At 40.8% G+C, this 26,600-nt stretch overlaps 4 protein-coding genes across 6 annotated transcripts in view; 2 read left to right on the top strand and 2 right to left on the bottom strand.

Moving 5' to 3' along the window:
- The window catches only part of LOC143209213 (serine/threonine-protein kinase 32A), a 38,153-nt gene extending 30,951 nt beyond the window's left edge, over positions 1-7,202 (top strand). The window contains exons 6-10 of the mRNA XM_076424581.1: positions 1,056-1,145; positions 3,117-3,283; positions 3,487-3,767; positions 4,525-4,734; positions 5,161-7,202. Of these exons, the coding sequence (XP_076280696.1) occupies positions 1,056-1,145; positions 3,117-3,283; positions 3,487-3,767; positions 4,525-4,734; positions 5,161-5,326 (914 nt within the window). The 3' untranslated portion in view covers positions 5,327-7,202. The remainder of the gene's footprint in view (positions 1-1,055; positions 1,146-3,116; positions 3,284-3,486; positions 3,768-4,524; positions 4,735-5,160) is intronic.
- Positions 2,511-13,392, bottom strand: Lost (methenyltetrahydrofolate synthase domain-containing protein lost). 2 transcript variants are annotated; one of them, XM_076424584.1, is made up of 5 exons: positions 13,143-13,392; positions 12,282-12,667; positions 11,854-12,200; positions 11,737-11,785; positions 2,511-11,661 (listed from the first exon to the last, which is right to left on the bottom strand). In XM_076424584.1, the coding sequence occupies exons 2-5, from the start codon at positions 12,618-12,620 to the stop codon at positions 11,293-11,295; spliced, it is 1,104 nt and encodes a 367-aa protein (XP_076280699.1). In that variant the 5' UTR covers positions 12,621-12,667; positions 13,143-13,392; the 3' UTR covers positions 2,511-11,292. The 2 variants fall into 2 exon arrangements, with proteins under 2 accessions (XP_076280699.1, XP_076280698.1); XM_076424583.1 differs by lacking the exon at positions 13,143-13,392 and adding an exon at positions 12,922-13,125.
- Positions 13,393-13,951: 559 nt separating this feature from the next.
- Positions 13,952-21,832, bottom strand: LOC143209212 (NBAS subunit of NRZ tethering complex). 2 transcript variants are annotated; one of them, XM_076424580.1, is made up of 19 exons: positions 21,691-21,832; positions 21,354-21,616; positions 21,015-21,249; positions 20,537-20,949; positions 20,077-20,460; positions 19,611-19,809; positions 19,319-19,539; positions 18,928-19,257; positions 18,652-18,857; positions 18,263-18,559; positions 17,854-18,190; positions 17,377-17,789; positions 16,999-17,298; positions 16,648-16,936; positions 16,272-16,580; positions 15,750-16,161; positions 14,751-15,673; positions 14,561-14,683; positions 13,952-14,478 (listed from the first exon to the last, which is right to left on the bottom strand). In XM_076424580.1, the coding sequence occupies exons 2-19, from the start codon at positions 21,444-21,446 to the stop codon at positions 14,203-14,205; spliced, it is 5,760 nt and encodes a 1,919-aa protein (XP_076280695.1). In that variant the 5' UTR covers positions 21,447-21,616; positions 21,691-21,832; the 3' UTR covers positions 13,952-14,202. The 2 variants fall into 2 exon arrangements, with proteins under 2 accessions (XP_076280695.1, XP_076280694.1); XM_076424579.1 differs by having other exon boundaries at positions 21,681-21,755.
- Alien (COP9 signalosome complex subunit 2 alien) lies at positions 21,801-24,410 on the top strand. The gene is made up of 9 exons (XM_076424582.1): positions 21,801-21,940; positions 22,279-22,473; positions 22,539-22,664; positions 22,733-22,900; positions 22,964-23,138; positions 23,418-23,556; positions 23,642-23,858; positions 23,931-24,071; positions 24,158-24,410. The coding sequence occupies exons 1-9, from the start codon at positions 21,887-21,889 to the stop codon at positions 24,275-24,277; spliced, it is 1,335 nt and encodes a 444-aa protein (XP_076280697.1). The 5' UTR covers positions 21,801-21,886; the 3' UTR covers positions 24,278-24,410.
- Positions 24,411-26,600: the final 2,190 nt, after the last annotated feature.

Raw genomic sequence — 26,600 nt, 5'->3', positions numbered from 1 at the left:
TGTTAAGCAAATCTCGTTAGATAGAAACGACCTAATTTTATAGAAAATGCCATTATAATATTTCAATTCGCTATATAGTTATTAGTAGACAGCGGATTTTATGCATTTATAGCAAAAATGAGTAGGTATAATTTAAAACGGACCATTAGAAAAATTTAAAAATACTGTTGTATTATTTACAACCCCTTCAACATACGAGGAAAGAAAATAAATTTCTATGTCGTTCCAGTTTGTCGCAATTCTGGCAGAAAATGTATATTTCGCATAAACATCCGCTGTCTAGTTATTAGTAAAAATGAATTGACGTAGTAAATAACAAAAAAGAAGATCAATTTATAAGCACAAATCATAACTTTTCAGGACCCAACACTCGCCGAGATTTGCTAGTAATATTTCCAATATTCGCAGGACATATTTCCAGAAATTTTTCGTCAAGGGTTGAAGACGAAATATTATTTCGTTCCCAACGAGCGAAGAGACAGTCTCGTTAGAAGAAGCGTGGTTGATCACAGGTTTCCAGAACTGCACCCAGGAATTGCCAGCAATTGCTCCAGTATTCACCGAGAGCCATCCTACAAATTTCTGTTTCAGGGAATAGTCTTCCGAACAAGTAATAACGACACTGCGATAGAGATACGGTCTTGTTAGAGACGTCGTTGATCACAGGTTTCCCGTGTACAATCCTTACCTGGAATCACCGGCAATTGCTCGTGTATTCAGCGGACCGTTCCACTACAACCCTTGCTCCCATAGTTGCAACATTATACCTGTGCACTGTGGAAACAGAACACCAGTATCGTATTAAAATTCAGCACACAGGTCGAACCCTGAAAGGGAGATAATGGGATACCCGATATCCTCACGGCTGATCGGAGGCCACGCAGAGATGACATCTTGACGCTTCTCTTCAGTTGACAGATGTTGTGTGACCGGCGACGATAGCCAGCTGACAATTGATCGATTTCTCTTCACTGTCTTCGAGGAAACTCGTGGATGTAGAACGATCTCAATATCCTTGCGACTCGTGTAATAGGGGAATTATCTTCTTTGTGCAGGACACGCGCACGTAACGGACTTCAACATCGCGACGGTCCTGGAGTACGGCGAATTAGCGACGTCCATGTCAGGAACAAAACCGTACATAGGTAATGAACTAATTAGACACCACGCGTCGCCGACCTAAGGCCATTAACGACTCGAACGGGAAATCTGATTATCGTAATGCGCTTCTATCCTGCCTGGTACTAGGCCGGTTACTCTAGTTTGCAATTAGTCATGCGGATCATCGGTGCTTACTCTTTTGTCGCTAAATCTGATTTAGCAGAAGCTAAAAGTATTTAGTAGTATCATTCTGATGCTAGACAGATAAGGAACCTTATTAACTTTACGGTGAATGTGTACCAAAATTTTGAAAAATGATAAATTGCATGGGTCTTACAAAAGAAATGAGACTAAGGCCTAACCCAGAACAACCTTCGCGTGCTCGAAAATTCGACGAAAAGAATCCTCAGCGACAGCTGCACCGAGCAGCTTGCACTTCGGGCGTTGCAACTTCGCCACTGCAAGTCAGCTGCGCAAGCAACTGAGTGGATAGCTTGACAAACAATTATGTTCATGCACGTTCTTACTCTACCATTGACATCTTAACAATAGAATCCTAAGCAAACCTAGTTTTCGGTGAAATAAACGAAACTTCTAGAGAATTGTGTGAAGTAGAGAGAAGTGAGAAGTGAGAGAAGCGTAGAGAAATGAGAGTGCAATCATTAGGATCTTTATGCAAAATGAACATTGTCTGCATTGTTTTCAATCTGCAGGAAACACATATTGATTTCTTTTCTTAATGATAGTAAGAAGCTAGAAATAATGCTCTATTTAGATTCTTTCAATGATTCTCTCACTGTTGTTCATTTGGTCAATTCAATTTTCTCTATATGTATAAAATCCGCAGGCTATTACTAAATTATGGTGCAGCTTACTTCCGAATGAAAAGTCTTCATTTCCTGTCGAGCCTTCCAGCTCGATTTCTCCATTTTGAGCCCAGATTTCGACCCTATTCCCGCTGCTCCGTTATTTCTTAGCCACCGATGGTCCTTGTCCCTGATCCTCTTGGGCAGGCCTGGGCGCGGTTGGCTCGGGGAACACATGTTGCTGCTTCTCCTCTTCGCTTGGTCGACAAGTAAGTCCCCACCACGGCCACTCCGACTCTTCCCTTAGCCTTAGCCTTAGCCATAGCCTTAGTTCTAGCACGAGCACCCCCACGATGCTGCACCGGCAGGTTACTCACCACTACTATGTAAACATGTACACGCACATAAGACCCTTGCCCGAAGCTGTGGAACTAGCGGCATTTACCAATTCCTTTAATTTCGTGGGGGTGCTCGTGCCAAGGCTAAGGCTAAGGCTAAGGGAAGAGTCGGAGTGACCGTGGAGGGGACTAACTTGCCGACCAAACGAAGAGGAGAAGCTGCAACATGTGTTCCCCGAGCCAACCGCGCCCAGGCCTGCTCTTGGGTATCCTTTGACCTCTAAATCTCATTGATCCTCCTGGTACCCCTCCGATCCTTCTAACATCCCTTTGATCTCCGAATCCTCTTGATCCTTATAATAATCCTTTGACACTCGAAAACTCTCGATCTTTTCAGCACCGCTTTCCCCCGTTGACCTTTCGCATTCTACTTGATCTCCTTATTTTTTACTCCCTGTGGTCCCCGAACCTTTCTCGATCTTGTATGACCGTTAAGCACCTACGTACATTTCTTATCGTCTTTCTTCGATGCCTCGATGGTATGCGATACCTCAACGTTACTCGTAGGTTACGCGAAACAACATTGAGAACACGTTACTCCGGGAATTTCGAGAATGTATTGTAATTAGACCGTGAGTCTTTATGCACAGTAAAAATTGTCTGCGTCCTGTTCTTTTTTTCTTTAACAATCTTAATAAATCGAAGACAGTATGTATTAACATTCTTAAAATGTGTTAATCCTTATAATAATTCGAAGTTCCAAGAAGCAAGAACCAGGCATCAGGTTTGATAGAGGCAACACGATTATACAGTTAGTTACAGATTCTTAAAGTGATTTCTATGGTTCCTTTAATATCTGGTTTACCCGCAGCTCCTGAAATCTACATGTGTTCTTGCGAAGAGTTTGGTGTTCTCGGCTACGGTTTCGCAGTGGACTGGTGGAGTCTGGGAATTCTGGCTTGGGAGACGCTTGCAGGGGATCGTCCTTATCCTTTACACTCCACCACGTCGCACAGAGAAGCTCTGCGAATCTTGCAGGTAATGTTCTCAAGTACATCGAGAACTATGTATAGTACGTGAAGAGTCCACAGGAACAGTTCTTTGTAACCATTCTTCATGTTTCATCGATGTTTAGAGGGTCTCGTCGGACGAAATGAATTAGAATGTTTCAATTTGCTATCTTCGTAAATATAGTAAGTTGTAAATATAGTGCTCTAAAGGTTGAAGGGATGATTTCGCAGGAGGAAAGGCATACGCCATCCGGTTGGAGCTCCCAGATACGCGATCTCTTAGAACGTCTGCTAACCGTGGCGCCGGGCGCGAGGGTGTCGACGCTGAAGGAGCTGAAGCAAGTGAGCATAATGAGAGAGCTAGACTTCGAGAAGGTGTTGAACAAGCAAATCAAGCCGGCGTTCACGCCGCCGAAGGATCATCTTAATTGCGATCCGACTTTCGAGCTCGAGGAGATGATCATCGAGACGAAGCCGTTGCACAAAAAGAAGAAACGCCTGGCGAAGCAGAGGTGAGAAATAGGACGTGGCTCCATTCAATCGCAGATGAATTTTTACTCTCATCCGGCCCTCAACTCAATTTCTCCCTCTACGCGGTAGTGAAAAATCAATCTGAAAAATACATGTCTACTCTGTGCGAAAACGTTCCGTCGTCTTGCAGTGAACCTGTCTTCTTCGCCGTACGATTTTCTTCGTGACTACAATAATTCGAACTTCTTTGTCGTTAATAATTTCACCGAAAAAGAAGAAAAATATTTACTGCAAGCCTGCATTTACTTTAATGCTTGAGTAGTGGTTACAAAATAATAGAATCTTACTTTGTCTTAAAAGAGGGGCATGACATTCGTATTCGGAAAATTTCGTTTGAAGTGTCACTCGTTATTACACTGCAAGAGGTTAAGATTTATTTTTTCAAATAATACCATCGACAGATTAAAAAGAAACAAAATGCAAAGACTTTGTGGCCAGCTTAGCACTTCTCATTCCTTTTCCGACACAAGAAACATGCACCAGCTCTTCGTAATTAGAAATTAGCTAAAAGAGGTTGAGAACGCGCTCCGTTTTTCCGTCTCCTTATCGCGAAGTAGCGAGACTTCCGCAATATCCAACACAATACATTCTCTTAGGATAAGAGCCAAGGGTGCAGAAGACCCGAAGGATCGTAAGATGTAGTACAAAGGGCCGGGTCCTCGTTATCTCAGTGTATACGAGTTTTCGATTCAGAAATGGGGGACGGAGCTACCTCGCTATTTTCTGTTGTTCACCCAGGTCCTTGAAAGTCGAGCACCCTCCGGAGGACTCCCTCGCGTTGGCGGAAGGCGCTGGACCGAGCATGGATCTCAGGAGATTAGCATTCATTCCGGAGTACCGTGCGTACAACAGAGAACGCGAGTTAGAGAGGCAGGAGAGGGAGAGGAAGGAGAAACAGTGGGAGGAGGAACTGAACACTGCCATGCTGGGTGCTGAGGAGAGACTAAGGTCAGACAAAGCTACCGTTTCGCCGAGATTGTAGCGTTCAGAGTTCAGAAGTTGGCAGAACCATCTGCCTCTGCGATTGGTCCCAAAAATGTTAGAGCCAGCCTTTGTATTGACATCCCCATTTCCTTTCTTGGCCAAATAGTCACGCTCATTGGTCCCCAAATGATAAAAAAAGCAAAAACCTTAAGGAATTTCTTGGGATTGAAATTTTGAGGACTATTGGGACAACTTAAGACGTAGGACTACCTTTTATATTCTCTTACCATCTCTATGCTACTTCTCAAGCTCCCAATAGTGAGTGTAGTTTCAAGTGAGCATGGGCCACAAAGGGCAATTGGAACTTGGTTTTTTATTTTCAGTTTTATGTAAACTGTGATGTAGTTTGTAATGTGTCAGACCCGAAAAGTATTGTTGATTTCGTTCCAGAACGAAACAACAGCCGCAGCAGCGGACCGGAAACCGGTTAACCGTCTCGACAGCGAACGTCAAGACGCGGATAAGCTCGTCCCCTCGACAAGGCAGACGCGCGAGTACTGCGACATCCTCCGACATCGACTACATCGACGCCAGTCCCGAGCCCTCGACGTCCTAAATCCCCAGGAAACATACCGGACATCGGGGACACGCTTTTCTCCGTGGAGAATGCTCCTAGAGCATGCTGGAATCGCCCCGTTCACCCCATTCCACTGCGGAAAATCACTTGAACGGGTCACTCGTCGAGAATCAGGCTAGTTCGAGTCGGTTTTAACGATTCCAGACCTGAGAATCGCCTAAATGCAAAGCAACGGCACAAGCCATGCCCCCTCCGGTTGATTCTGGCGACAAGGAGACGCGTGTTGCTTGCAAAAGCTACAGACACGACGATTCCGAAGACAAGGATTGTCTAAAAGTGAAACCACGCACATTAGGAGCCATTATGCGAGTCCTAGCCAGCTAAACCCCCTCTACCTGACTTTAGAGACAAGACATTCTATTTCTACGAAAGCCCTACTTGGACCCACCTCCATGGACGAATCCAGAGCTAAGGGCGGTTTAAAAGTGAAACTACGCCCCTCTGGATCCAGAGTCCAGCATAGTTAGATGATCTGAGAGCGAGGTAGTCGAATAACTACTTAAACCCACTCTAACCTCTAACCTCTAACCCACTCTACTTGGCTCTAGAAGGATGAAGAGGCGTTGCACCTGCAAAAGCCCTACTTAAACCACACCCCCAGGATCTAGAATCGCATACTTATACGATCTTAGAGCGAGGTAGACTGCTATGGTGCGAGCCCTAGCCACCCAAACCCCCTCTACTTGACTCTAGAATCAAAAAGAAGCATTTTACCTGCGAAAGCTCTACTTGGACCGATTTGTTTCAATGATTACACAACTAAGGACCATCTAAAAGTGAAATAATGCTTCTGAAGAGCCAGGATCGGACGTCTAACCGATCCGAGAGTCAGGTAGACATGTTATGGGACATCCCTCAGTTACCCAGACTTTCTCCACCTGGTTCTCGAGGCAACAATCGAAGATTTATCAGCGAAAACCCTACTTGAACACGTCTGCCGTACCCCAGTCGACAAATTCTTCGGTTCCGTGACTGTTACGGGCCAATGTGATACTTGTGCTTTCACTAGGACTAGAATAGCCGTAGAGGATATTCTGTTTCGTTCACCTCTATGCTGTAATCCACATTTTATTCTAGGAACCCATCCTGGTAGACTGTCCTAAACTCTTGAAAATCATGTTACCCCTGATGAGAACTAATTGGTTCAGTTACAACGAAAAGAATGGGCAGACTGCGCACACGTCTCGAACACTTGCGGTTTGTTTCGATTGGAATAGAGGATTGTGTCTCAGACACGTGACGAATGTTTCAGAAACAATTGTTACATTTGACTAACAATAAGACTAATCGTAAGGATAAAACCGTAAAATTGTTCTTTCGGTTTCTCACGAATTTTCTAGCCAAGTTCACTTCGTCAGTCAGATCTTATAAGCTCTCTGTACCAAATAGACGACAAACGATATCTCTATTTTACCCCCCACCCCGTGTACGTGTATATTTCAAGGAAAAGTCTATTGTTTATTTTTATATATGGAATGGAAAACGCAAAACCCGACCAAATAGAGAGCCCTTTTCTAGAGAGCACTTCAACAGATATAAGCAGTTAGCTGGAAAGGAGCATCGAGTCCGCGCGATTTCCCCATTCGAATCCTGCTTTTCTTTTGGAAAAGATCGAGGAAACCGCACGGTTGAAAGGAAACTCGGAGCTTTCCTCCGCCGCTGCTCGCCCGTCGCTGATCTGCGGATTTCGCACACCAGTCTATTATTAATAGAATGAAAATTCGAGTAAACCAGCAGGCTGAGGATTCACGTGAAAATCGCAACTCAGCGACTGTCGCGAATAATTATGCAGTTGTAACACACCCGATTATCTCGAGTTATTAAACAATAAAATGTTTAATAAAGTTCGACCAGATTTTTATACTTTCTTCTTCTTTCTGTCATTCCTGTTTCAGCGAGCTGCCTCCCTAAATCTGCTCGGCTTTTCGCATGTTTGAATGTTAACAGGTAAGTTCTACTTACTTAAATTGAAATTAATAAAATGTAATTGTCTGTCTCATTAGAAATCGATCTGTAGTCTTGCGGTATCTTTTAACTTTTATCTTTTAATTCCAAAAGCACACGGCTTGCAGTCGAAAGATTCAACATTGAGAACTGTTCACTGCCTAGTCGTGGAAGCCTCTTTCTGATGAAATGAAACGTGTTTGTGGAATTGAATTTATTAATTAAAATATTTGACGGGTCGTCTGATATCTGATATTTACGAATCGGTTAGTTCTCCAGCTACAGAAACATCAGCATCTCGTTTCTCAAGCACTGTTACGATCGATTCTGCAATGATATTCTCGACGAGTGTGACTATTCAAACGCGCTGACGCATTTGTCGTTGGTTTTCGACCGCTAGAACAACCTTGCCCTACATCTGCGCCAGGAAATCCATTATCGGAACCAATACCATGGATGAAACGTTCCATTTTTACCAGTAGAAACGCCATATTGGATTCAGTCAGCACTAGACGAACAGAAACGCATATTTATATGGAAAGTGGAGCCGAGCCACTCATCTGCCAAACCTAACTCCGCAAAACGCAGAGAAGGTTGGTGAAATTGATAGTCCTTTTGTAACTTTTTCGTGTAAAACGTTCCGTGGTTCATTTATGACAAAAATGAGTACGCGTAAGTTAACAGTAAAAACATTTGAAGAATTTAAAGATACTTTGATATTGTTCTTAATCTATTCAACATATTAAGAAAGAAAGAAAATTTTTCATGAATAACTACAACACTTTGAAATACTAAATTAGGCAAGTTTCAATCACACCTGTTCGTCCATCTTCGCCCTCTTTCTATTTCAAAATCGTACAATTTGCGCTACTGTAATTGCGCACAAGTTCGTGTCACTGCTCGAACTCTCGCGCTAGGTGATTAAAATTGCAGCGACTACAGAGCAACCACCAAGATATAATGCAGTTTTGCGTATAATCGTAATAATAGGCGAAGCCACCCCCGACCGTGCCCGCGCTTTGCGATACGGGTTTATCGGTTTAGAAATCGTGGCCGACGGAAACAGGCGGATCAATCTGATTGCCGGGAGTCGACGGGATCAAAGGGTAATCGGTTATCACAATTCGCTAAAAGCCGCGCCTTTGTCGCGAGACTTTCCGCGCGTAATTGATATTTACGGTACATCCCAGGGGTTCGTGAACTAGGATTGGACATAAAGCCGCGCACTTGTCGGAAAAGCGATGGATAATCGATACATACTATCGGACTCATTTCGCAAAAAAGAAGCCGAGGATGAAACCGGCAATAGCTACACTGATGGATTGCGTACACACCGAAAATCATTCTCAACCTTTCGCCCACCATTGCCACACATGTGCGGCATTCACAATCTCGTGGTTTAAATCGAACTAGTGACATTCATTTTATGACGTTGTTATTTAAAATCATAGAACAAAGAGTTGCATTTAATCGAGTATTTTAAGCTTTGAAACGGTCGACTCGGAGACGCGGAAAATACTGCTCGAATTGCCAGGAAATATTTTCTCTAAAAGCTTCGTTCGGGGTGCTCGCGAATTACAAAATTCGAAACGTGCGTGGAAACGATTGAGGCAGGTTTTCCACAGGAAAAATTTATCGTACGTTTTCATACGGTTGTCCCAGTTTTCTAGAACTACTGCAAATTAATTTCTGCTCGCATATCGCGCAAAGAGGAAGCTTCCCGATGAAATATTTCCGAAGGACGACAAATGAGCACGGAGCCCTGAACACGAAGAAAAAAAACGAGAAAGACACGCGTACGGGGAATCGATACGTCTGTGTGCGAAACACATTCAACAGGAAGCGCGAAAGTAATTTAAAGTTGTTCGCAAATAATCTTGGAAGGGTCGCGAACCATTTTTCATCTCTTCCTTTATATATTATTTATCGAGCAGAGCATCGCCAAGTCGCGCAAACTCGATAACAACGAACGACAAGTAATCGCGTTCGTTCATTGAATTTCTCTGACGGAACACGCCTACTTTCAAGGACATTAACTCAATGTACTCAAGGGTGTTTCTATTGGAAAAAGAATTTTCATTTCCTTCCTGCAGCCCAGAAATCCTCGTCCATGAAATTTGATCAAGATTAATGCAATTTGCCGTTCACAGGCGACAAGAATCGCTTTTTGCGATCGATTCACACCTTATGGAACGTTGAAAGTTCTTAGTTGATCGTCGAGAAGTTTCTCATTCAACGGGGAACTTTATTACGTTCGCAATTCTGAAGGGTATTTAACGTTCTCGAAAACTCCACGCCTAGAAAAGAAATATGTAATTGCGAAAATGATTCTTTAAGGAGTAGCATGAAAGGAAGCTGAGCGAAGGGCTGCCAGTCTACGAAAAACAATTTTCTTGAAAATGTATATTTCAACAAGAAAATGGTACATTTTTATATGTATTACTCATTGATGAGATCTCATGAAAGGGATGCCGGACCATGGAAACTAATTTTGTGGAAGCGGAGTGAGAAATTGCAAAAGTGGCAGTGCTTACAGTTCGAAATGGTCTTTGTCAAATCAATGAACATATAATAAAAGTAGGAAGGGATGACAAAGCGGAGCTAATCGAAGGGATGCTAACAAAAATTAATCAAGCTCGAGAAATTAGATCGTAAAGGACAAGAGAGGAAGCGTTCAGGTTTCTGTTTCAAGCAAGAAAGTACACCATCCTATTCAGCCTTAAAAATATTAATTTATTCTTAACTCGAAAATAAATTCACAAAACAAAAGAACATCCTGTATCAAAGACTCGATTAGCATAGATACAGAATATGTACTTGCGGCGATAACAAAAAACGACGTTGTAGTAATTATCTACGGACTCCAAAAACGATCGATTTCGTGTTTGTTAATATCACAAATGTATTGTTTTTATGCTAGCACATAGATTATTAATTGCATGGTGCTCCCATTAATTCCTGCCGCTCGTGGCACGTTCGTGTACAACCCGAGTGGCTCATTTATCATCCCTCAACGGTACAATGTAGTATCTCTATGTATAGGTTACACTATATCAGCATGAAAATAGAATGAATTTTATATCCCTATTTACCTTCTGCGAAAATACTCTCTTCAGAAAAATAACGTACTCGATATTTGCTTATGTACGTCCCGAATTCTACCCCCTTGCGAAAAGTCTTCCATAAAAATAGAATTAACAATGACTACGGCGAAAAGCTTATTGTTACTGTCAAACCATTCCACGGGTCGTTAAAGTTAACATTAAAGTGAAACAAAATTATATCTATAGCTACTCCTAAGAATTAACGTGTTCATAGTCCCTTTACAATGGAGGAAATTGTTACTCGATTATTTTTGGGAGACAATGGATTTCCCATGGAACGATCTGATACATTTTTCTCTTCAGTGCACACTTTTCTCGGGAGGTAGTTTCGTCTAACAATTAATTAAACTATCATCATCAGTCTGTAGGGTCAGATAAGCGTTATCGAATGCCACACAGATATGCACCCAGCCCTCCGGCTTCCGGTGACCGGTCACGCGAGAAATTATTGCACTCCACACTATCCCTTACCGTTAAATATTCCTCACGCAATCACAGTAGTTATCATTGAAACGATTTGTAATGGGCACGTTAACTCAACCACGATTACAAATAAAACATTCGATCTTGACCAAATAAACTCAGCGATGTAATAAATCCGTATGAAACCGTAAAGCTTGTTCGTCTTTTCTGGATAGACTATCGATCGATCACAAATTAAATGCCTTAACAACTTAATTATGTACAAGACAGAGGAGGATTACTTTGCGACTCATATGTACAGGCACCTGCGTTTTATAGCGTAAAGTTATAAACAGCTATTGATCCGTGAAAATCGGTTCAGAACCGGAAACGCTGTAAAAAAATACTTTATCACGATTTAAACGAATGATATATATATATCATCCTGCGCATTGTTTAAGATTAGTTGCATATCGAGGAAGCACTACGACTGTCTCAGACGGCAGACACATCGGTGACTTCGATTCTCGAGATCGGCTTCGCAGGTTCGACTGTTATAAAGTCGTCAGAGACTCCTTCGATTCGGAGATTCTGTAGGTTCGCCATGATCGAGTCGACCTGCATCGGCTGTTCAGGTAAATCGGTTTCCTTCTTGGGCTTATTAAAATGAAGGTAACAGATCCCGCGGTAGCCCTGCCAGACGATTCTGTTTGGTTTGACACCACGTACCTGCAGAACGCCCTTCAAGTCACGGATTCTCGCCCGGGAGGAGATGTTCGACAGCTTTAACGAAAACTCTATCTGCATCCTGATTTTTGGCCTCGTGTTCCTATGGCGTCGCTTCCCTTCATACTGCGGCTTCTCCTGAAAACAAATTTCACACGAGCACCATACAAACAGGCTCTGTATCCTATTCAGATTTCTAATTTATACACCAACCTTCGCATTATTGGAATCGTCCGGCTTCCAGGTCACTACTATGCCATCTCTGGGGAACAATGATTTATTTATATGTGTACATTGATGCAGTTAGTGCAAATGTTAATACAAATATACTTTTCGTCCATCTCTTTCAGCTTTTGCAACACCTGCCTGTTCTCCAGTCTTTTCTCGCTCAGCATGTGCCACACTATACCGGTTGGTTTCTTCAATCTTGGATTGACTATTATCGTCTGGGTCGGCGTAACAATTATATCCACAGGTACGTCATGTTCTTTGAACAATGCTGGAGGGAGGCTATCGAACACCTGACAATCATGCACTGTTGCAATGACTGTAGTGTCCTGTGTTACTGCACCCATTCTCATCATCGTGGCAAACTCGAAGTCCGCAAACCCTTTGCCTTTACCTAATCTGTAGCCTTCACGACTGACACATACTGATCCCGTTATCACAAGGTCTACCTGAAAGATGACAGAGAGAGAATATAAGGAATAATATCGACCGAATGCAGGTGCAGAATTACAACTTTAATAAATATGTACCTTTATCTTAGCGTCTACTCCCAGCGGTTCACCAGATTCCATCAGACCATAAATTTTTGACAGACTTCTGAGCAATTTCTCACTCATACCAGGTACTGGTTTAACATGAAGAAACAGATGAGATCTCAATCTTGGTATTGGAACCAATATCTCCTTGTTGGCTCTCAATGCCAAAAATCTCACATGATCTTGAGGCTTATCTGGGTTTATCTTTATAATCTTTGCGTTCTTGAACTCCTCCAGCTCTATTAACCGTGCTGCTGCTTTGCTGGCACCTTTGAAGTTTGGTGTACGGTTGTATATGCCAAGAGGAAAATTGACTAACTCGTTTTTCATCATGTAATCCCATGTTTGCTGGCGAAAACTGTGCTTGGTTACTTCTGGTTCTGTAACACAGAAATAAATAACCTTCGAATTATTTATTTATAAAATTACATTTTCAATGCAATGAAGTTTCTGTAATTTATTAACAAGTGACCTGTCATTGACGACTCTATACTATTACCGACACTATTGCCGTTCACAATCTATACAGCTAAATTAAACACGCAGTAAAAGTTTCAATAATAGTGTTTCGTATTAGAAATGAACATGCAATAGATGAATACTTATACATAGTATATGTCGAAGTATTACTCACGTAATTGTTCTGTCATTTCTATTTAAATGGACAAAGCGATTCTTCGGCAAAAGTATACGTTGGTCACAATTTATTATTAACTCGCGAAAAGCTGTTTATGACAACCCTATTTTACGAAAATAGATTTTATGTCTGTGCCTCTACTCCCTTTTACGCGTGTGGTTCATAGAGTAATCATCTCTTAGAAGAAAGTATAATAAACAAAAAATATGTATAGTTACCGCGTGGTATTTTAAATCCTTTGGCGTTATTTAAAGTAGATTAAGACGTTTCACGCTTGGGCCGCAGACGATTCAGACCAATTCAGACACAGCTGATGCAGGCGCAAACACGAGCGTGGACGTCTCAGGCACAAACAGGCACAAATGATTCTTACCACCTTCCTCATTGGAGACTATGTAAATTCCGGCGAGAATCATTTACTCCGTTCAAGCCAAAGTACTCAAACTGTTCGCTAAATTTATCGACAGATGATCCCGAATTTTGCTGCTAGATAGCGCCATTTAAAACTTCTGTCGCCGACAAGACTGAAATTGGTTGCTATTCGTTGTGAGCACCAGTGAGCACCGACGAGATATTGTCAGATAGTCTGTATCTCGATGGTGGTGGTTATGTAGAGTTCCGTGTTGCGGTAAAAGCGCGAAAAAGTTGAATCGTGTTTTGTTTTGATTCTTAGGGGAGTCGATTCGTCAAGAATCAAAGATTCTGAGGGATAAGTCTATGGTTGTCGGGAAGAATGCCGCATATCACATACTTTCACTTTCGAGATATTGCCGTTTAAAGTTTTAATCACTAATGCTTTGACATAGGACGTTAGTTAAATTGCATTGTTTTCTGAGCCTTTCGAATGTGTTTTCATGATTTTTTCTGGTAAATACGTAAATCCTATACTCTAAAGCTCAATTAATGCAAAAACTCAAGTTTTTTGAAATTGTGACATGCGGCGTTTTTCCTTACAACCACAGAAGTAAATGAAGACATCGAGCCGATGGATGACGAAGTCACAGAAGATTCAAAATTTCAATAGATTCTAATATATATATATATCACATTTATATTTACAAAGTACATGGCGTGACAAATATTTTAAATATGTACAAATAAGATTTAGCGTATCATAAGAACACGCGAATTTTAAGTTTTGTACCAATATTGCATCCACCGAAATCGGGTGCATCTTTCGGTTTCCAGAAATATCACGCTAAAATATAGTGTATTTACATTATTTTCCAATTTGAAATCGCATCTTTCTCTAAGACAAATAATGAAAAAAGTAGGCGATTATTTCTTCATCAGAAGTTCGAAACAAGTGTCGAATGTGCACATAGATGGCGGTATATCTTCCATTAATCTAATTATACATAATGCGTGCGATATATGCTTCCTTTTCTTTAATTCTTGAACAAGAAATTCCGCGTTTTCCCTTGTATTCGCCAATGATTGATTAACAAGAACATGTTCAATAATTCGTCCATACACTTCGTGATTTGGATCGAAAGATGCAGTCAAATTTTTCAAAAATAATGCCTCCAATATGGGCGCCGACAATGTTATTGCCTGAAAAACAAAATAGAAGATGAATAAGTGCATCTAGTATTACAATAATGCTTACTAAACATTAATCATAATATAAACGCACTTTATGCCTTTCTTTGAGAATATTCACAGCTTCTTCATGAAGTTCTGGATCATCCGTATCTAATCTGATATGAACTGCATGATCTAGAGGAAGTTCTTCTTTGTTCAGGAACTCTTTAAGTGTCTAAAAGTATTATTAACATGTAATTACTTTGCCGCTAACTGGCAGGACATGATTTATTAAAACTTACGTCTAACGAGGGTAAGGCTGCCATTAAGTCTTTGTAGTCTTGGAAAATTTGTTTATACTTTCTTTTATCCGTCTCTGTGTTGCAGACACTAATCAGTTTCATCATTTTGTAAATGGGATGTTTGTCAACAGCGGTGTATTCAGGATTGCTAAATTTCGGCCATTTTAACACTATATCCTTCATCTCACAAAAGTGATCCCTACTTTGTATTTTATCGCACACGCTCTGGAATGCTTTGAAACGGTCCTCTTCTGTAGCACAATCGCCAATTTCTTTCATCAGTGAAATATCATTATCTGTACATGGTTTTTGCCGTGGAATGTTCTGCTTGTTTTCCGCAGTTTCTGCTACATCCTCGTCAGAAAACTTTCCCCAATCGTCTGTCCATTCCATATCATCTTTCTCCTCCGAATAGTTCTTGTTGACTTCTCCATCAAGTTGAGAAATTGAGTTTTCCGTCGAGTTCTTTTTTTCCTTAAATTCTTCACGCATAGGACTCTCAATGAGATCATTGTTATGCTCCACCTTCACCTCACTATCTATCCTATGATCATTCTTCTTGATTATCTGATTTGAGTCAAAGAACTTGATGTTATCCACCTCTTGATCATCCAAGAAACGTGTCTGCCAATACTTGAAGCTCTCGTGCATCTCAGATTCCTTGCACTTATGCATTGCATCGATCATTTTCCGTATCAAGCTCAATGGATTAAACAAATATAAATTCTCGGTATTCTTGTGTAATTTCTTATACAACTCCAAGGAATAATAATACATCGCAGTTTGAACGTGCAGTTCTGTTTGCGGTAGCTCGGCTAGCACATTCTGGGTCTCTTTTGCACAATCTCTCTGTACACTAAATAAATAAGACATTCCAAGCAGCCAATCTTCCCGCAACGTGTGCTTCGCGCACTCCAAAAACACTGGAACATTGAAAAGCACAGTTCATTAAATATTTCATCCACATTCATTGTACTTAACGTATTGGGCAATACATACAATGATTAATGTCGCTCACTACCAAGCCATAGCAAGAGGACTCGCTTAACATTGCTATCCTCAGGAAAGCTCGGAAACATTTCAACTTTGCATTTTGTATATCCGGCATCGAGTAGTTTACATACTTGGTATCCAAACTACTGAGTCTACTTCTCTCGTGCAAACTTTCGTAAAAACATGGAAGACTTTGGATATCGCAATTATCCTCGTGACTCTTCTGATCATTGTACTCCACGTCATTGTCCTGGCCGCTCTCGAAGCCGAGCTTCAATCTAGATTTCCAGAAGCTCGTGTCGCTTATGTTTCTTATTAAACTAAACGTCGACGCTTTCATAATGTTTGCGGAAGTCTTGACCATTTCTGTGGAGGCTTCCAGCACCTTCGGAACGAAATCTTTCGTCTCCACTTGAGGCTGCAAATTCAAGACTATGTAAGATATATTAAAATTTCTCCGTGCAGGGTGTCCTGTTCGAGACATTACCCCATGTATTCTTATTATGCTTTTTGTATTGTAATTCTTACGGTGGTCATGGCGTCTATGAATTCTTCTTCACTATCAGCATCGTCGGGGTCGTCAGGTTCACTCGGTGGTATCCACAACTCCAACTCCTTATGCAACATTTGTATCTCTATTAAATGTATCTGATCCAGCGCTTCGCTTAGTATTTCATTAGGCCCCTTGTTTATCACAAACCATAGACACTTTTGTCTAGTCTTCAAGTCATTGTACTCATCACAGTTTCCTAAGTCTAAGGCGACCGTCCACGCAGGAATGTAATTGTTCTGTATCAGTTGCTGGCACGTGGCAGCACAGACACTGAAGTCTTTTATCTGTGAAGTTTCATCGCGTTAGAACAATGTGCTTTACGATACATAATCCTAAACAATAAGTACGTACCTCCAGTGCTTTCTTCGCAATCAATTCCAAAACCTTCCCCTCTCTCGCTCTGCTGTTATTCACCTCAATCCGTAGATAAGTCGCCAGAGTCAACAGTCTCTGACGACTCTTGTGAGCATCCTCCCGTCTATTCAAGCAGTCCTCTATCAACTTCAATCTATCATGCATCAACCGGACTTGAAGCGGTAATATACTGATGTTAAACTCGTTTAAAATCTGAAGGGAGTTGATGAGATCGTATTCCTCCTTGATCTGTGGATTGTCGTCCGCAATCAGATGGAGACAAGCCCTGAAACGACAATTACTTGTTAGTTAAGAGGGAAGGTGGACGCGAGGAATACAAATAGCCACCTAGCAAGCTCCATGTTTGCATCGGTCAGAGAATTCGAGCTGTTGAAATACTCTCGGCTGGCCTCGAGGATCAAGTTCACAGCCTTCTCGTAGGAGACCTTCAGCAGAGATTGCTCGTTTCTGTTGGTCTCGATCAGAGCCGCACAACTCTGTATGTTGGACTTAGCACCTGACACCAGTCGCGCCGATACACATATCTCGAAACATATTTCTATGTCGACACAGGCGAAGATCATACCGTGAATCTCCAGCATGTCATTCAGCAATTGTGCCCACTGTTTTTCATCGGGAGGTGCGATCCTTCGAACAAATAAAGATTATAATGTTACTGGGCGCAAAACACACTTCTTCACATTATGGAGAACATCGTTCGCTTACGTTCTGTTCAAGCTTCTCGCCATTTGCACCAGCAAAAATTTCGCAGAATCGGGATCAGTCTTATTCTTTCTGAGCGCATTTAGCGTGGTCGTGAGCCCATACTTATTCAAGATCTTCGTACACTCGAGTTCCCTGTCCAGTTCCTCGAGAAGCGAATTTATTCCAGCGCTTCTCTTGTCGTCTCTGTCTTTCGAAATCGAGTCCACGATGCAGATCGCTTTCTCGTACATATTTGCATCGTTGCAAGCATATATGCAGTCCAATGCCAGAGTGTCAATGCTCTCTATCATTTGCAGAATCTCATTATCCTGAGAAACTTTCAAATGCTCGAACAGTTTCACTGGTAATCCTAGATCCTCTTTGCTGATGCATATCAGGTAATCGCTGAACAAATGTCTCTGCAGTTCTCCCTCCTGAAAAAGAAATAGTTCAATAACAATTTATATTTAATTCCGATTTCTTGATATCAATACCTACCAAGTATTGGTGTCTTCTTTTTATAAATGGCAGTACGAAATTTTTCAAATCGTCGACAAAGCTTTTCTCAGTGGTCATGCTCATCAACAATTTGATTTTCTCTAGATTAGACAATTTCTGTAGCTCGTCCAACGACAGATCTTCTATGTAAACTTTATAAATTAGGTCGTCCAATGTTTCTAGGTCTAACAATAAATTCTCTAAGCCATTAATGTTATGCGATTTCGCAATTTTGATTAATTGTAAAGCGTTGTCGACTATGTAACTGTTCCTCTCGATCTGATAGGCTCTCGACTCGTACCATTTTTGCAACAATTCCGGGGTGAGCAAGGTATCCCTTAAATAAAAATGTTATACGCGTGTAAAACAATATCAAACGCTCAAGATTTAAAAAAGTAAGTCAATTTACCTGTAAATAGATAAGGAAGAATCATGCTCGTAGAGTAGCTCAGACTTATCATCATTTTCATACTTAATCACTTCGTTGAATTCAGTCTTCTCGGACCAATCCTTTTGCCTCAATTCTCGCTGGTCAAGCAAGAACAATTGGCAATCGGTGTCGCATTTCGGTAGAAGCTTCATGTACTTCAATGGGTTCAATGTTTCCGGGAAGAAGCTGATAATTGCTAGCCAATGGGGCAGCAAACTCTCTCCGTAATAGGTGAACATGATCTCGACCCATCGGCAATCGCCATCTTTCGCGAATCTGTGCTTAACGAAGTAATGTTACAATAGACGCATAAAGTCTGGGATAAAGACATTGTGTACTCTAAATAATCTGCATCATTTTGTTGGTACCTAATCGCATTCTCAACCGCCGAAAGCTGACGAAATTCCTCGTAGAAGTTCTTATCATAATTTAATGAGGGTCCCAATATAATCTCGTAGGTGAGCAGCTTGTCCAAATGATCCAGCAGTTTTCTTCTGTACTTGATTAAATCTATCTGGGCATCGGACAGGTGATTCGGATCGATCTTATCCAACAATTCATTTGCTTTCTGTATCTGAACGTTTGTAAATGTTCACCAAGGTCAATAATTAGTCTCTATACAGCTTGTCAGATTTATGGCATACCTGTCTCAAATTTTCGCTAACTTCATCCAGATCTGTCCATTCTTCGTCCACATTGTCTGTCACGAATTTCCCATTGTCGCAAGTACCTATTGCCACGAGAGTCTCTAAATTGGCACCTTTCAGCCCAAAATTCAGTAATTCTCTCGCTGCCTCGATAGTGTCGGGAACTCTTGTTACACACTCGTGCAGGACCCAAGATCTTTTCGTGACTTTGCTCAAATGTTCCTGGATAGCGTTCAAAGACAATTTCGATTTTCGCCATTGTGTTTGATAAACCAGGTCGGTGTCCAGATTGTACTTGTTAGCTAATGCCAAAGCTTCTTCGTACTCCTGCAAGAAATTACAAAATGTTCCACCCTCTGTTCGGAAGCGTTCGTATAAGTACTCATACTTCTATATCAATTTTTCTCGAGTAGAGTTCTTCGGGTGTTGTACTCTTCAAACCAAGGATCCTGTATGTTCTGAACAGTACTTTGGACTTCCTTCTCTTAGGCTGAAATCTTTCGATGTCCGTTATGGAGTACAATGTACTCTGCATTAAATTTGTCGTGTAATTCAGTATGCTGACTGGCTCCAGCTCGTCGTCTTCCTCCTCGCTCTCCGATGAAACTTCTAATGAAATGAACAAATACTTTATCGGACATGTAAAAATTATTCATTCGTTTATCGACCTGATACTTGACCTTCGACACTGGACTCTCTATTCCGTTTTTTGCTGGTTAAAAATGTCTCACAGTCTAGACACAAGAAGCCACGATCCGAACCTAGTTCGCATATTTGTGGCTGGCCAGCTAGAAACTCTGGGCTCATTCCTAAAAGATTCTTCAAGTTTTTGGTAGCACATACGGAGGTTGATCCGGCGTATCTTGCAATTATAATCGCCTGGAAAAATGTAACTAATGAATAGACAGTGGATTTTATGCATTTATGACAAAAGTGAGTAGGTGTAATTTAAAACAGTAAAAACATTAGAGGAATTTAAAAATACTGTTATATTATTTTCAACCTATTAAACATATTAAGAATGAAAATCAATTTCTATAGCACTCCAGTTTGTTGCAAATCAGGTAGAACATTTTCATTTTGCATAATAATTCGCTGTTTACTAATCAACGATACATAACTAAGATGTAAGAGCAAGAGTATTACCTGCTCAGACCACCAACCAATGTCCAATGGATGGAACTCCGTAAAACCTGGTGGAAATTTCTTTAATTTTGCAGGTCCCAGTGGATTAGGTATATTAAAATCTGGCTGGTCAGACAATTTCCACTTTTTCTGCAACACTAAATTTGGTAATCCCCATAGGGATATAGAACCATCCGTGTGCAAGCAGGTTAAGAATTGGCTGTTTGGGGAAATTTTTATTTTGAATATAATTGACTCCGGTTGGAGACTTAGGGATGGAATAATGTTCCATATAGAGAATCTTGACTTGTTTGTCGAGTCATTGTCAAAAGCAAATGACAATTTACAGTAGGGGTAATCGTTTAAGGGTCTCCAGGATGTTAAGCCACTTTCCGAAGCAGTCGACTGAAATGTAATACATAATATGAAATGTTGTTCTTTCCAATTTAGTACACACAATTAATAAACTTGTTAACATTACTTTTTGAGTTATTGTGTTGCCAGCAACATAGAATAGACAATGTTTTTGATCATAGGCAACTGCATTGACACCGTTCTTATAAAAATTGCCAAAAGAAAATTCATAGTTTGCTTCGTATCCATTGTTTAACGACACGTGATAGGACTTGAGTAGGCCACTGTAGGTGATCAGCATGAACTCGTAGGACCATTTCTCAGAGGTTGTTCTCGGTTTAAGAAAAATCATAGAAACTATCGCGTCACCAGCTTCTAAGATCTGAGGATTTTGTGAAACAGTTTTTGGACTTATGTTAAAGATATTATTTCCCAAAGCATTATAAAAGGAGGTGTAACCATTACTAGATGCTAATACTAAAAGCGTTCCATCTGGGCTCCAGGATAGTTTACGCCAATGAGGGAAAGCATCTTTTGGAACTATAAGAAACATTATAAGTCATTGTAGTATTGTATACAATATTTTCTATATACTTATTACTTACCAGAAGCTTTCCCAACCACCGACGAATATTCATCCTTTGCTTTCCGAATTTCTATGACATTCTCTTGCAGAACTGCGAGCAGTCTGCCAGAATCGCTGATAGCGAATTTCCATGGTAAAGTGAGATTATTTTGCTGTGATATGCTTTCTGGTAAGCTGTACCTGTTATTCAGATATCTTAATGCATTTTTAATCGTTCCGGTTGTCGGTAATATTATAGCGTCGTTCTTGCATTTCTAGAACCAACAATATTGTACATAAATAAAAATGTCACAGCACAGTTAAATGATAACAGTTCGATTGAATATTTTTCTTTATAAAGAAAATAATGAAAACTTACGATCAATTCTGGTTCTTGTTTTCGAACGAAATACTCCAGCAATTCGTAAAGTATCGGCTCGTTCTCGTTTGATTCCTCGCTGTAATTAACCATTTTGAAACCAGGAACATAACCTAGCGAACCGACGAAAACATAGAGCAGAGAGTAAAGTCAGTTAGAGCTTGATGAATCAGCAGGCCAACGTCATGATTGTTTCCCTTTGCTTTATACCGACTATATGAGGGTTCAAGTATAATTGACTTGGTCGTTCTCATCTAGGTAAGCTTAAAATAGTAATTGTCTAGAGATTACAGGCATTTCGGTGGAAACAATTTCGATAAATAGTACCTGATAGTACCATATTGACGAGATATCCTCGCAGCGATGTAAGCTGCATACTGCATACAGCACTGCCGCACATGCATAGGGTTAGTGGTGGTTAGTGGTGCACGCATGTGAATTTCAAAATACAAACTGGTCCGAGCTTGCGGTTGTCAACAGGGTAGCGTGAATTTTTTATTTCCAATATTCGAAGGCTTTAAGTATTCTGGAAAATGTCAGACGGCGAGGATGATTTTATGTGCGAAGAAGAGGAAGATTATGGTCTTGTGAGTATTCGTTTGTCTACAGTGGAAACGCTGTTAGACATGTTTGTAAACGTTCCGGTCGAGTTATAGGTTAGAATTTTCGTTTTGACATGTATGAAATTTCAAAATAGTTTCGAAGCGATTTCCTGATTGCTGGAAAAACCAACGATTATGCTCACGGCAAGTTCTTACCAAAGAAATTCACAGATATATTACGATTAAATAGCGTTCGAATTGCATTTAGGTTATATCGACGACTAGGGACACCAGTGCTTTTTCTCCTTTGATTTATCGTTTTATTAGGTTACTTTAACTTAGGAAAAATGTGATATGATATGGCTTTTTAATACCGATTTTAGGAATATTCTGAAGACTCAAATTCAGAGCCAGACGTCGACTTAGAAAATCAATATTACAATAGCAAAGCATTGAAGGAAGATGATCCAAAGGCGGCACTGCAAAGTTTTCAAAAGGTTTTGGACTTGGAGGGTGGTGAGAAAGGAGAATGGGGCTTCAAGGCTTTAAAGCAGATGATAAAAATTAATTTTAAATTGGTGGGTTATCCGAATTAGTATTACGTAGAAATGTATGCATTTATTATAACATTTTACTCTCATAGGCTAATTACAAGGAAATGATGGCTAGGTACAAACAGTTGTTGACATACATTAAAAGTGCAGTTACGAGAAATCATTCAGAAAAGTCTATAAACTCCATATTGGATTATATTAGCACCTCGAAGAATGTGAGTGGCTCACTGTACAGAATGTTGGTCTTCCAAAATGGTCACCATTTTTAATTCAATATTTCCAGATGGAACTATTGCAAGATTTCTACGAGACCACCTTAGACGCATTGAAAGATGCCAAGAACGATAGGTTATGGTTCAAAACTAACACGAAACTGGGCAAACTATATTTCGATCGATCAGATTTTAATAAACTAGCTAAAATATTGAAACAGCTTCATCAGAGTTGTCAGGTTGGTGTGTTGCCAAATCATCGCTTTAGCAAAGTAAGACTGAATCAGCTTGTCTTTCGTTAGACCGACGACGGGGAGGATGATTTGAAAAAGGGAACACAGTTGTTAGAGATTTATGCTCTAGAGATACAAATGTACACAGCACAAAAGAACAATAAGAAGCTAAAGACATTGTACGAACAGAGCTTGCACATTAAGAGCGCAATACCGCATCCGCTGATAATGGGAGTGATCAGAGGTATGGCGATAGAAAAATTAATCCTTGAGTGGACTATTCGAGCAGAATCTCTAAACCAAAGATTTTCAAGACCTATTACCCTTTCGGCATTTATAATATTGCAAAGCAAAACGAAATTGCTGTCACAAGATATTGATTAAGAAGACTAGCGTGCCATATAGCCGATAGGTAAAGCATTGAACAAGCTGTTGCAGATTTAAAGTTTACTTTGGTAGTCCACTCGAGGGTTAAGGATATCGGGGCTCGGGTGAAGGTAAAATTGCACTTTGTTTCTCGAAGAATGCGGTGGGAAAATGCACTTGAGGGAAGGTGAATTCGAGAGAGCGCACACGGATTTCTTCGAAGCCTTTAAGAATTACGATGAGTCCGGTTCACCGAGACGTACAACGTGTCTAAAGTACCTAGTTTTAGCGAATATGTAAGTAGTTGTAATAAGAGCAGAGTAATCAGAGTACGTACTTCGTCTAACGTGATTACCGTCGGGTCATTGTGCTCGGCAACAGGTTGATGAAGTCTGGGATCAATCCATTCGACTCCCAGGAGGCGAAACCATACAAAAACGATCCGGAGATCTTGGCGATGACGAACTTAGTGGTTAGTTATCAGAATAATGATATCAACCAGTTCGAACTAATTTTAAAGCAGAATAGAAATAACATAATGGACGACCCTTTTATAAGAGAACACATCGAAGATCTGCTGCGTAATATACGCACTCAGGTATGTATACCTGGTGTGCACAATCACCGTTAGAACAGCACAACAGGACTAATCCGCTCGATTGTGTTCTAGGTCCTGATTAAGCTAATAAAACCTTACACTAGAATTTATATACCTTTTATAAGCAAAGAATTGAATATCGATGTGTCGGAAGTCGAGAGCCTTTTAGTTTGTTGTATTTTGGACAATACGATCCGCGGCCGAATCGATCAGGTAAGTACAGTATTTGCGTCATTGCATACGTGTCTCTTTGTGAGTATGATCTGAAATCGATGGTTTGTCTGCAACGTTATCAACAGGTGAACCAAGTCCTCGAGCTGGATAAGAAATCGGTATGCGCTGCGCGTTACAATGCTCTCGACAAATGGACGAGTCAGTTGCACTCGTTGCACTTAGCTATCGTGAACAAAATGGCATAAGGAAGCGCGTGGGTGAGTGCGGTACCGGACAAAACAAACGAAACTCGAGCTCTAGACACTACTCTGTATAGAATATCATGAATGCCTGTCTCCAAACCATATGAAGAAATAAATTCTATTGTGATATATTAAAGTCATAAGGTGTTAATACTACCTCTTGTCGAATCAATCTCAATCTTCGCCCTTTATTTCACCGTTCTTTCATTTTCTCGCCTATCTTCGAACGGGACACTTTAGTAAATGATTATACTTTAGAATTGTTTCAAAGGATATGCAATAATAAGTTTAATACATAAAATATAATTCAAGTTGTGTTGTTTCTTATCCCATTATGTATAAACGTTCGTAGTTCGTTTATGTCACATTTTAGGATGCACCCTTTTATCCTGAATGTGCATTCGAAACATTCAGAGCGATATTTCGTATTTGGAAAAATTGAGGAATGAGCGTTGACGGTGTAAAGAATTTTTCGGGTTGATCAACAACGTTTCATACTAATAGATTCAAGACTGTAATCAGAACAAAAGTTTTTCAATTGAAAACTCAACAATTTCTTGAAAATAAAATGAAGATGTCGCTTGATAGATGAAAATGAACGATGGTTACGCAACCACGATTAAAAAGATCACTGCAATAGCTATAACTTTATTTTGAATTGAAATGCTTCGACCACGATATTGGAGATAAATTACCAACTTGATGGATGAAGCAAATGCATAAAGAGCGATGGAAATTATTTTAGTGTACTTACTTGTTTGCTACAAATTAACTCGTACACCTAACAGGTGTTATTAATTTAAAGTTGATGTATAAGAACGACACGTCTTATTGGGCGATCCTAGCGCGAAACGAAACGGAACGAATTTCGCGTCGCGCGAATCGTAAACGGGTATGCGGTAGCGCGCCAAAACGAACTATCATAAGGTGTTATAACTCGAATGGCAAACTCTGACGGCGTTCAATTAACAAAGCCTCATTCAGCCGGCCTGATTTCCACGGAAGTTCGATACAGTAGCAGTCCTTGTGTGCTCGAACGGAAGGGATGACGAACGTGTGTCGTCTCGGTGGAGCTGGTGGAGTCCGGGGCTGGTTTTAGCTCCGTTTCAAGCATTGTTATTCAGTCTACGCTCGCGCCTATGTAAATGTTGGTTAACCCCAGAACCCAGCTGGGCGGCAGGGTCCCTAGGCTCGTCCTACATCCTCGCCGCACCGGGATAGTATAATCTTCTCGTCCTCGAACCGGTTCATCCTCATCCTCGCCACGTTTAAGGTGGCAGCTTGCGAACCTATGCCGGCACGGCGAATCAATTTCGAAAGTAAAACCGAGCGACGGCCCTGCAAAAAACAATCCAACAATTTTTGAAATCATAGTTTCTGTTTATACAAAAACTAATAAGCGAACTGTGAATTTTATGCATCTATGACAAAAATGGTACAATTTAAAACAAAGAAGTAATGTGCTATTCTTACTTGGCTCCTGTCTCTTAAATTGATGCACGATATTTTCATTTCGCATAAAGTTCTCCGCAGTCTATAAATAAGGAAAAGCTGATTTTCGATTCAGTTGATTAGAAGGAATACTACCAGGTAATTAGAGCATATAGGAAAATGTGGGAAATTGACTTCGGCCGAGGGCCAGAAAATTGGATGCTGGTCGAAGGCTGATCTTCCATCGAAGGTTTTTCGAGGGAGCAGGGGTAAGAAGATAAGAGGGACTACAAGGAATTGCCGTGAAAGGACCTTGCTCGTCGTAGTTGCGAAATTGTCGAAGCTCTTTGTCGGGTTTCCGTGTATTTTAACATTAAGACTGCGCTCGTCGCGGTTTCGACTGCTGGCGGCGTGATTAGCGGGCACGCGGCGGGTACACGCGTGGAACGACGTCGACGATAACGACTATGACGACGGCGCAACCCCAGCGTTAATTGGCTGCGCTTGCAATCAAAGCAGAGCTCGAAATACCTGCCGGTATTCACGCGGTTTCTCCGTAGTCTTTGGAATGAAATTTTCCTCGAAATTTCACGGCTGTGGCGTGGTGGCGGGATGACAGAATAGAGTGGGCCCCGGAGCGTCGCGGCGCGGCGCACATCGGTCTGGAAACCCGTTTTTCTCGCCAAAATTGAATTTTGGAAAAGTTGCGTATTTTGACAAAAATTTTATACATTAATCGATAACTTCTCAAAGCTTCAATATCCAAAAGATTAGGCATTTTCCATAATTATTAGCGCGGGGACATCGCTACGAAGATAAATTCAGAAATTCAAAGCGAAACCATTCTAAGAACTCATTATAGAGAAATAACAGGTTTGAGTTAATGTTTTTTTTT

Source organism: Lasioglossum baleicum, chromosome 5 (genome assembly GCF_051020765.1).
Source record: "Lasioglossum baleicum chromosome 5, iyLasBale1, whole genome shotgun sequence".
NCBI lineage: Eukaryota > Metazoa > Arthropoda > Insecta > Hymenoptera > Halictidae > Lasioglossum > Lasioglossum baleicum.
This window is presented reverse-complemented; position numbering and strand designations above follow the sequence as displayed.